Raw genomic sequence first — 12,023 nt, 5'->3', positions numbered from 1 at the left:
ACACAAGCTGCAGATTTGCTTATTTTGACAAAGATTTGGTGTAGATGGAAAGAAATTAGCAATTGGCGCATGCATAAAGTGAGTGTCAAAGTGAGTTTAACGTCGTTTAATGCAATAAGATTTCTATTTGGATGTATTTTTTATTCCCGCTAGTTTCCGGGTATGATGATGGTCACATGCATATAGCCTCTATAGAGGCTCTAAGTAGTTAAAGCAGCACTATGTAACTTTATTTCATGAATAAAATGTAACTTGGCCAATCTGTATATGGTAGTCATCATGGAAGGAGGTACTATAGGGACTACACACCGTCTTTAGGCGAAGGAATTACTTTATTGTAGGACATTTCGATCTCACAGGATCTTCATCGGGTCCTACTGTACCTCCTTCCATGCAGTGGCGTGCACAGACATTTAGAGGGGCAGGTGCTCAAGTGAAAAAAATGGGCACCTTGTGCAGCGCATTTTGGTGCTTTAGCTATTTAAAAATAGCAGATCTACAAGCTCATAGCGCGCCACCGAGTGGCGCGCTACGAGCTTGTAGGTCTGCTATTTTTCTTTTATCGAAGAACCACTGGCATAGAAACATAGCTTTAGATTGTGGGGGGCCTAAATAATATAGTAGAAGCGTTTTTTTATCAAGATTTGATCAATGTCACCGCATGGTCCACACACTACACATTAAGGGATTCTTTTTTTTCTTCTTTTTTTAAGAGCAAAATTGCCAAAAGGGCAGGGGGTGCTCTAGCACCCCCTAGTGTCTATCTGTGCACGCCACTGCCTTCCATGATTTCCTTATTGGCCCAGCACCCACTGTGGATGTGCGTGTTGTTGATAGGTATGCTCCAGTCCTCAATCTGTATGCTAGAACATGATAATACAATATAACTTATACAATCTGTATGCTAGAACATGATAATACAATATAACTTATACAATTGGGGTGATTGTGTTTTTGTCTCCCTTTCTATCAAAACTTTTAGATTGTGCCAAATGTCATGTTTCACCTAGACACTAGATAGATTCATTTTATCCCCTGAGCAAGCAGGAAAGCTCTATTAGCTCAAAGGTAAAAAATCTGCCGTTGCGCAGGAAACAGGGTTCAAATCCGTCCGGGGTAAAAGAGGAAAGTTAAAGGTATATTCAGTGATTTCACTCAAAAAACCTTAGGTTTCGTTTTTGGCTGTGGGACCCAGCCTTTCGTCCAATCAGGATAGAGAGTCAAAAACGAAACCTAAGGTTTTTTGACCCCCAGGGGTTAACTGGGGACAGGGAGGAACTCCTTATATGGCCAGCACACTCTATAGTAGGGAGGATTATCACAACAAAACAAAAAAATAAGTGATATTTGAATTAAGTGAAATCACTGAATATACCCAAAATGACTAAACTATTCCGCGGCACCCCAAGACTTGCATCATGGCACCCACTTTGTGGAATCCTGGTCTTGGCAAAAGGCATGCCTACAAACTACATACCAAGAATACAGGCAATTGATCAGTAGTTTAGTGTTGCATAACAGTCAATTAAACTACTCATTTTAATCAATTATCAAAATGTTCTGTAATTTAATGAAAGAATCGATTAATAACCAAATCTGTGAAAAGCTTCAAAAGGTCTCACAGCTGTGAGCTTGGAGATCGGCTATTTTAACCCATTCTGAACGGGCACCCATTTTGGTGTCAGCATCATGTTATGCTTTAGCTATTTAAAAATAGCAGATCTACAAGCTCATATCGCGCCACCGAGTGGCGCGATACGAGCTTGTAGATCTGCTATTTTTTTTTAAATCAAAGAACGACTGACATTTTTAGAATCTGATCTCAGGTCAGAATGGGTTAATCAGACCAGTGTGTGTCCAGTGGAAACCTCGTATGAATCTGATCTCAGGTCAGAATGGGTTAATGAAAGAATCGATTAATAACCAAATCTGTGAAAAGCTTCAAAAGGTCTCTCAACTGTGAGCTTGGAGATCGGCTATTTGAACTAGTTTTGCATGACACTGTTGTACAAGTAATCGGAGCAATAGTGGCTAAGAAAACAGTGGATAGTTGCAGCCCTACTGTACATCAGGTGGCTGCTCAAAGTGCTCATACTGTACATAATATACCTGAGGAAATTACACAACATAATGGAGACGTACAGACATAGAAGAGAGACTGAGAGATACGTAGGAGGAATTACTGTAATTATGATCACCCACTCCAGAAGTACAAAAACATTACACTGCTGCACTAACAATTACAAGTTTAATACAGCTGCATACAAATTAACAGCTTCTTTTCAAAACACCATCCATTTGGGTGTGGGTGGAGAGGAGGGGAGACTTATCCAATATTCCTCCCTCATAATATCAAAAACACAAATGAATGTGACTTCCAAAATGGGCCATAATTATATAGAGAAAGAAAGTATCACGCACCGAAATCAGTGACCTACTTTGCATTTTTTTCCCTCCCCTGTAGAGAATATAAAATATTATAATTCATCTCCGTTCTGGGGCACAGTCAATTTGAACATTAGCAAATTGAGATGAGAATTGTGTGTGTGTGGTGTAGCATTATGCAGCATGGCCTATTTGAAAGGGGAGAGACAGAGAAACACAAGGACACTGCTTTGACCCCGTTTTGAACGGGGAGGCAGCTAATTAGAACGGTGATTACTGGTCGTTATAGCGCCGCATCTGGGAAATGACTGAAATGATGTGACCCCCCTCACATCATTTGCAGCTGCAGCTGTGAGGTAGGAGAGAGAGAGAGAGAGAGAGAGAGAGAGAGAGAGAGAGAGAGAGAGAGAGAGAGAGAGAGAGAGAGAGAGAGAGAGAGAGAGAGAGAGAGAGAAAAAAAGAGCAGGGAAACAAAGAAACAAACAGGGGGAGAAACAAAGGCAATCACAGGAACTGAGAGAGACTGAGAGAGTGAAAGGAAAACAGGAGAAAGATGCAGATGCCACAGTAAGCGTGTGAACCCCAGCCTGCAGTGGGTACGGTGGAGCACAGCAGACTGGAGAGAGAGAGAGAGAGAGAGAGAGAGAGAGAGAGAGAGAGAGAGAGAGAGAAGAGAGAGAGAGAGAGAGAGAGAGAGAGAGAGAGAGAGAGAGAGAGAGAGAGAGAGAGAGAGAGAGAGAGAGAGAGAGAGAGAGAGAGAGAGAGAGAGAGAGAGAGAGAGAGAGAGGGGTTATACTGGGTAACTGCAAACCAAGTATAACCTCAGACACTAAAAGAAGGCGTGAGGAGGAGAGTGAGACAATACACAATACAGAGTAGGATCTGCACCAGAGGAGAGGAGAGGAGAGGAGAGGAGAGGAGAGGAGAGGAGGGGAGGGGAGGGGAGGGGAGAGAGAGTTGAGGAGAGGAGAGGAGAGGAGAGGAGAGGAGAGGAGAGGAGAGGAGAGGAGAGGAGAGGAGAGGAGAGGAGAGGAGAGGAGAGGAGAGGAGAGGAGAGGAGAGGAGAGTTGAGGAGAGGAGAGGAGAGGAGAGGAGAGGAGAGGAGAGGAGAGGAGGGGAGGGGAGGGGAGGGGAGGGGAGTTGAGGAGAGGAGAGGAGAGGGGAGGAGAGGAGAGGGGAGGAGAGGAGGGGAGTTGAGGAGAGGGGAGGAGAGTTGAGGAGAGTTGAGGAGAGGAGAGGAGAGGAGAGGAGAGGAGAGGAGAGGAGAGGAGAGGAGAGGAGAGGAGAGGAGAGGAGAGGAGAGGAGAGGAGAGGAGAGGAGAGGAGAGGAGTTGAGGGGAGGAGAGGAGGGGAGTTGAGGAGAGGAGAGGAGAGGAGGGGAGTTGAGGAGAGGAGGAGGGGAGGAGAGTTGAGGAGAGTTGAGGAGAGGAGAGGAGAGTTGAGGAGAGGAGAGGAGAGGAGAGGAGAGGAGAGGAGAGGAGAGGAGGGGAGTTGAGGAGAGGAGGGGAGTTGAGGAGAGGAGAGGAGAGGAGGGGAGTTGAGGAGAGGAGAGGGGAGGAGAGGGGAGGAGAGTTGAGGAGAGTTGAGGAGAGTTGAGGAGAGGAGAGGAGAGGAGAGGAGAGGAGAGGAGAGTTGAGGAGAGTTGAGGAGAGGAGAGGAGAGGAGAGGAGAGGAGAGGAGAGGAGAGGAGAGGAGAGGAGAGGAGAGGAGAGGAGAGGAGAGGAGAGGAGAGGAGAGGCATACAGTATATCAGGACAGTATATGCAGTTGGAGTCTTTAATGTGTCCAAACTATTCCTCAGTTACCCCAAATGACTAGCCAGCTGTCCAGCCTCTGGGTCGTGTTATTTTGGGCGCTTCATGTAAGCTAACGGAAAATCTAAATGAAGACTTAAGGTCATTTGGAATGTGTTGTGCAGAATAGAATGCTAACATGTTGCCTGCTTTTCAGCCTGGGTTCCTTAAAGGTATATTCAGTGATTTCACTCAAAAAACCTTAGGTTTCGTTTTTGGCTGTGGGACCCAGCCTTTCGTCCAATCAGGATAGAGAGTCAAAAACGAAACCTAAGGTTTTTTGACCCCCAGGGGTTAACTGGGGACAGGGAGGAACTCCTTATATGGCCAGCACACTCTATAGTAGGGAGGATTATCACAACAAAACAAAAAAATAAGTGATATTTGAATTAAGTGAAATCACTGAATATTTAACCTTTAACCACTATACCTGGCACTAGTATACACAATGCATTCGGACCAACAACGCTATTAGCTATTAGTAATTTCACTGTTTGTCGTATAACAAATAAAACTCTAATAAATAGCAAACGTAACAGATCTGCAATCTCAAAACGCACCATGCTTCGAGCTTGTGAATCTGCTACTTCTGTGTGTCTCTGTAGTATGATCAAATAGGGCATACATTTGTATTTTAAAGTTAAAATATGGAGACGGGAGGTAGGGTTTAACCCATTCTGACCGGGCACCCATTTTGGTGTCGGCATCATGTTATGCTTTAGCTATTGAAAAATAGCAGATCTACAAGCTCATATCGCGCCACCGAGTGGCGCGATACGAGCTTGTAGGTCTGCTATTTTTGAAAAAAATCGAAGAACGACTGACATTTCTAGAATCTGATCTCAGGTCAGAATGGGTTAATAATGACACTGTCAGGATGTAATAGACATTTTTTTAATCTGATCTCAGGTCAGAATGGGTTAATAATGACACTGTCAGGATGTAATAGACATTTTTTTAATCTGATCTCAGGTCAGAATGGGTTAAAGTGCATTGGCTCCTCTTTGGTGTCTGGTGTTCAGAGAGCAACGCTGAGGTTCTGCATGGACTCTCTGCGTTCTTGGTAAAGACAGTGGAAGGCCCGGGCTACGGTTAGGAACGGTGCTTCACAGCTCTCCATCTCCTTCTGCAAACAATAAGTTTAGTACAGTTTAGTACAGTTAGGAACGGTGCTTCACAGCTCTCCATCTCCTTCTGCAAACAATGAGCACAAACACACGAACACAAGATTGACTTACTGTTACTGACTATATGGTTGCTGTCGCGCAGAAACCTCTTATCTCCTTATTCTAACCTTTTGTGGGTTGTTTTGTAAATTAATGCCCTGTTCGATCCTTCAAGCGAATCTGCTACTTTGATGCTTTTAACCCATTCTGACCTGAGATCAGATTCTAAAAATGTCAAGTCGTTCTTCGATTTTTCAAAAATAGCAGACCTACAAGCTCGTATCGCGCCACTCGGTGGCGCGATACGAGCTTGTAGGTCTGCTATTTTTAAATAGCTAAAGCATAACATGATGCTGACACCAAAACGGGTGCCTGGTCAGAATGGGATAAATTTGAATCCTGAAAAGTAACCGTTTTGGTTTCCAAGAGGTTTCCACCCGACAGAGACGATTATGTAATACTATCATTTTACTCAAAACCAATATCGTCACTATCTCCATATTTAATCATAAATTAATGTGTCTGTGTGTTTTATAAAGAAATTATTGAACCAATATAAAATATTAACAAGAGCTTCTTGAAGTTGTGACTAAATAACTGGATCCAATGGATCCATTGGAACACGTTTTTCTTTCTCATATTTACAGAAAAGTAACGCTTTACAACCGACCGCGACGACATACAGTAAAACAGCTATCGAAGAAGTACAGTTCTACAAGAGTACCTGGGAGTTCACCTAGACGAGAACCTGCACTGGGCTCTGAACACAGACGCTGTCTATAAAAAGACACAGACAGAGCACACTATTCTTTCTGAGGAGGCTCAGATCCTTTGAGGTGTGCAGCAGAATGCTGTACATGTTTTACCAGTCAGCAGCAGTGGCAAGTATCCTGTTCTACGCTGCAGTCTGCTGGGGGAGACAGTGTGATGGACAAGGCTGCCATGCAGCTGAACAAAGTGGTGAAGAAGGCTGGCTCGGTACTGGGGGAGAAGCCGGACTCACTGGAGAGTCTGTCGTGGAGAGATTCACAAAAATAAGATGCGGGCCATGATGGACAATGTGAGTCATCCTCTCCACAAAATCTTTGCAGACCAGAAAAGTGGTCGCAAGGATCTTTTCCGTTCTTTAACTCCACGGCCAGCCGCTAGGCTTATGAACTGGACTGTATCTACTGTATCTATCTATCTATCTATCTATCTATCTATCTATCTATCTATCTATCTATCTATCTATCTATCTATCTATCTATCTATCTATCTATCTATCTATCTATCATGTGAATGATGAAAGTGAACTCACAGCTACTGTCTCATGGTACTCCAGTCCCTGGCTTTGAGCCCACTCCTCTGCTACTGATGTCTGCACCTCTCTCCGTGCCGACAGGTCAGACTTGTTGCCCACCAGGACACCTGATCGATGCACGCACGCACGCACGCACGCACGCACGCACGCACGCAGGCAGGCACACACACACACACACACACACACACACACACACACACACACACACACACACACACACACACACACACACACACACACACACACACACACACACACACACACACACACAGCACATAATTGTAACACTTTCTGTACACCTTTTTGAAAATAATCTTTCTCCTATAGTATAATCATAGTACCTGATGATCATGTTTACGGGAAGAAATCGTGGCATTCCATCTTTAATATTGGTATTGCTATTTATTCCTTAACCCATTCTGACCGGGCACCCATTTTGGTGTCAGCATCATGTTATGCTTTAGCTATTTAAAAATAGCAGATCTACAAGCTCATATCGCGCCACCGAGTGGCGCGATACGAGCTTGTAGGTCTGCTATTTTTGAAAAATCGAAGAGCGACTGACATTTTTATAATCTGATCTCAGGTCAGAATGGGTTAATCAGACCAGTGTGTGTCCAGTGGAAACCTCGTATGAATCTGATCTCAGGTCAGAATGGGATAAACAGGCTGTGCGTGCGCGGTACACACCTGGCACGTGGAGGCCCTGGTAGTGGCTGCGGACTCTCTCCATCCAGCTGCTGCAGTTGCTGAAGGACTGCTGACTGCTCAGGTCAAAGACCAAGCACAGCACGGAGGGCTGGCCCCACTGACAACACACACACGCACGCACGCACGCACGCACGCACACACACGCACACACACACACACACACACACACACACACACACACACACACACACACACACACACACACACACACACACACACACACACACACACACACACACACACACACACACACACACACACACACACACACACACACACACACACACACACACACACACACACACACACAGACTCACAGTAAAAAAAAATATTGTGATAAAGGGAGTGTATAAGTGATAATCTTTTGTTAAAGTACGTGTTAAATAGCTTTAGAATGTGATGGTAATAATAACTGCTACAGAGTGTTTGTTCCAGTGCTCTCTCGTCTCTCTCCAGCTCTTTGGTAAACAGGAAATACATTTACCAATTAGACACAACCATGAGAGAGAACGCATACAGGATACAGCATTAACTTGGAAGTGATGTAACCAAAGAATTAGCCGAGAACATTGGAACTGGAGCATTATTCAAATTTAAACTGATAATGGAATAATATTTGTGCATTACCCTCTCCTGATTGGATGAAATTGGTATCCTGACCCTGAAAATGCATTTTCTTTTTTTTTTTATATATATTTTTTTGCGGCTTACGCCTTTTATTGATTTTTTAAGGGACAGATAGTAGGCTGACAGGAAACGGGAGAGAGATGGGGGATGACATGCGGTAAAGGCCGTGTCGGGTTCGGGAGTCGAACCCGCGGCACACCGCGACTGGATCACCAGTCCGGTGCCCAGACCGTTACGCTACGGCCTGGGCCGAAAATGCATTTTCTGATAAAGACCAGGAGAAGGGGCGGCCTCAAGGATTGGGAGGCCCCATTCATGACGTCATCATTTTAATAATTAATAATTATTAAAGTCTTTGGACCACCACTGATCCTAAAAACATCTCCATCTCTGCTAACTACTAAAGCCAAACTATACAAAACCATCCTCATGCAGTAGATTAATGTACGGTTAGTTATTATGTTTGAGCAGGAGGTTATTATGCTTACATATTTCGTCTGTCATTTATATAGATGCATGTACTGTGTGTGTATTTACTGCATGTATATTTGTATTTAAACAGAATGTATTACTGGTACTTTAATGTGTATACTTTTAGGGGAAGTTCTTGATAAGCATTCCGGCTTCTAACTTCTCCTGCACAATATGTATTTTTCTTCTGTTTTTAACTTTTTTTTACGTGCCAATAAATAAAACCTAAAAAAAAACACTAAACTCCTTTTACACTCCGTTTAAAGGAGTAGTTCACCTAAACGAAACAACTTAATTGCACACCCCATGAAGCTTTGGATTCATGGAGATTTGTTTTTGTTGCATTCCTGAGCCAATAATGTGATAAACCGCGTAGTCCTACTGGGGTCCGTACGCTTTTCCGACCACTCATTGGTCCGACATGCAGAAAACGACCGGATTAAGGTTGGCGAACATGCGTTAAGGGAACTTAGTACTGCACCCGTCCTACTGAGTGTCCTATCGACTGACCACATCCTACTGAGTGTCCTATCGACTGACCACATCCTACTGAGTGTCCTATCGACTGACTACATCCTACTGAGTGTCCTATCGACTGACCACATCCTACTGAGTGTCCTATCGACTGACTACATCCTACTGAGTGTCCTATCGACTGACCACATCCTACTGAGTGTCCTATCGACTGACCACATCCTACTGAGTGTCCTATCGACTGACCACATCCTACTGAGTGTCCTATCGACTGACCACATCCTCATCAAACTATTGGCTTAGGATTGCGACAAAAACAGAAAGATCTCTTTGAATGCAAGGCTTCATGGGGTGTGTAATTGATATCAAATATTCTTTGGGTGAACTTTTATTTAACTCCGAGTGTATACAAATGTAACCTCACGTTACCTATGTGTACACTCTCTGAGCTACAAGGATATAAAGTTAGTTTAATAAATGTAACCTCACGTTACCTATGTGTACTCTCTGAGCTACAAGGATATAAAGTTAGTTTAATAAATGTAACCTCACGTTACCTATGTGTACTCTCTGAGCTACAAGGATATAAAGTTAGTTTAATAAATGTAACCTCACGTTACCTATGTGTACTCTCTGAGCTACAAGGATATAAAGTTAGTTTAATAAATGTAACCTCACGTTACCTATGTGTACACTCTGAGCTACAAGGATATAAAGTTAGTTTAATGAATGTAACCTCACGTTACCTATATGTACACTCTGAGCTACAAGGATATAAAGTTAGTTTAATAAATGTAACCTCACGTTACCTATGTGTACTCTCTGAGCTACAAGGATATAAAGTTAGTTTAATAAATGTAACCTCACGTTACCTATGTGTACTCTCTGAGCTACAAGGATATAAAGTTAGTTTAATGAATGTAACCTCACGTTACCTATGTGTACTCTCTGAGCTACAAGGATATAAAGTTAGTTTATTAAATGTAACCTCACGTTACCTATGTGTACACTCTGAGCTACAAGGATATAAAGTTAGTTTAATAAATGTAACCTCACGTTACCTATGTGTACACTCTGAGCTACAAGGATATAAAGTTAGTTTAATAAATGTAACCTCACGTTACCTATGTGTACACTCTGAGTTACAAGGATATAAAGTTAGTTTAATAAATGTAACCTCACGTTACCTATGTGTACACTCTGAGCTACAAGGATATAAAGTTAGTTTAATAAATGTAACCTCACGTTACCTATGTGTACACTCTGAGCTACAAGGATATAAAGTTAGTTTAATAAATGTAACCTCACGTTACCTATGTGTACACTCTGAGCTACAAGGATATAAAGTTAGTTTAATGAATGTAACCTCACGTTACCTATGTGTACTCTCTGAGCTACAAGGATATAAAGTTAGTTTAATAAATGTAACCTCACGTTACCTATGTGTACACTCTGAGCTACAAGGATATAAAGTTAGTTTAATGAATGTAACCTCACGTTACCTATGTGTACTCTCTGAGCTACAAGGATATAAAGTTAGTTTAATAAATGTAACCTCACGTTACCTATGTGTACTCTCTGAGCTACAAGGATATAAAGTTAGTTTAATAAATGTAACCTCACGTTACCTATGTGTACACTCTGAGCTACAAGGATATAAAGTTAGTTTAATGAATGTAACCTCATGTTACCTATGTGTACTCTCTGAACTACAAGGATATAAAGTTAGTTTAATGAATGTAACCTCACGTTACCTATGTGTACACTCTGAGCTACAAGGATATAAAGTTAGTTTAATAAATGTAACCTCACGTTACCTATGTGTACACTCTGAGCTACAAGGATATAAAGTTAGTTTAATAAATGTAACCTCACGTTACCTATGTGTACTCTCTGAGCTACAAGGATATAAAGTTAGTTTAATAAATGTAACCTCATGTTACCTATGTGTACACTCTGAGCTACAAGGATATAAAGTTAGTTTAATAAATGTAACCTCACGTTACCTATGTGTACTCTCTGAGCTACAAGGATATAAAGTTAGTTTATTAAATGTAACCTCACGTTACCTATATGTACACTCTGAGCTACAAGGATATAAAGTTAGTTTAATAAATGTAACCTCACGTTACCTATGTGTACTCTCTGAGCTACAAGGATATAAAGTTAGTTTAATAAATGTAACCTCACGTTACCTATGTGTACTCTCTGAACTACAAGGATATAAAGTTAGTTTAATGAATGTAACCTCACGTTACCTATGTGTACTCTCTGAGCTACAAGGATATAAAGTTAGTTTAACAAATGTAACCTCACGTTACCTATGTGTACACTCTGAGCTACAAGGATATAAAGTTAGTTTAATAAATGTAACCTCACGTTACCTATGTGTACTCTCTGAGCTACAAGGATATAAAGTTAGTTTAATGAATGTAACCTCATGTTACCTATGTGTACACTCTGAGCTACAAGGATATAATTAGTTTAATAAATGTAACCTCACGTTACCTATGTGTACTCTCTGAGCTACAAGGATATAAAGTTAGTTTAATAAATGTAACCTCACGTTACCTATGTGTACTCTCTGAGCTACAAGGATATAAAGTTAGTTTATTAAATGTAACCTCACGTTACCTATGTGTACTCTCTGAGCTACAAGGATATAAAGTTAGTTTAATAAATGTAACCTCACGTTACCTATGTGTACACTCTGAGCTACAAGGATATAAAGTTAGTTTAATAAATGTAACCTCATGTTACCTATGTGTACACTCTGAGCTACAAGGATATAAAGTTAGTTTAATGAATGTAACCTCACGTTACCTATGTGTACTCTCTGAGCTACAAGGATATAAAGTTAGTTTAATAAATGTAACCTCACGTTACCTATGTGTACTCTCTGAGCTACAAGGATATAAAGTTAGTTTAATAAATGTAACCTCACGTTACCTATGTGTACACTCTGAGCTACAAGGATATAAAGTTAGTTTAATAAATGTAACCTCACGTTACCTATGTGTACACTCTGAGCTACAAGGATATAAAGTTAGTTTAATAAATGTAACCTCATGTTACCTATGTGTACTCTCTGAG

At 41.7% G+C, this 12,023-nt stretch overlaps 1 protein-coding gene across 2 annotated transcripts in view; it reads right to left on the bottom strand.

Moving 5' to 3' along the window:
- Window positions 1–5,154: 5,154 nt before the first annotated feature.
- Window positions 5,155–12,023, bottom strand: part of ift27 (intraflagellar transport 27 homolog (Chlamydomonas)) — a 28,461-nt gene continuing 21,592 nt past the window's right edge. For both annotated transcript variants that reach the window (XM_083764260.1, XM_083764261.1), the window contains 3 exons: window positions 7,338–7,455; window positions 6,645–6,754; window positions 5,155–5,304 (listed from right to left, as the gene is read on the bottom strand). In XM_083764260.1, the coding sequence (XP_083620386.1) occupies window positions 5,197–5,304; window positions 6,645–6,754; window positions 7,338–7,455 (336 nt within the window). In that variant the 3' untranslated portion in view covers window positions 5,155–5,196. The remainder of the gene's footprint in view (window positions 5,305–6,644; window positions 6,755–7,337; window positions 7,456–12,023) is intronic.

Source organism: Protomyctophum parallelum (assembly GCF_964188405.1).
Source record: "Protomyctophum parallelum genome assembly, chromosome: 5".
Lineage (NCBI taxonomy): Eukaryota > Metazoa > Chordata > Actinopteri > Myctophiformes > Myctophidae > Protomyctophum > Protomyctophum parallelum.
This window is presented reverse-complemented; position numbering and strand designations above follow the sequence as displayed.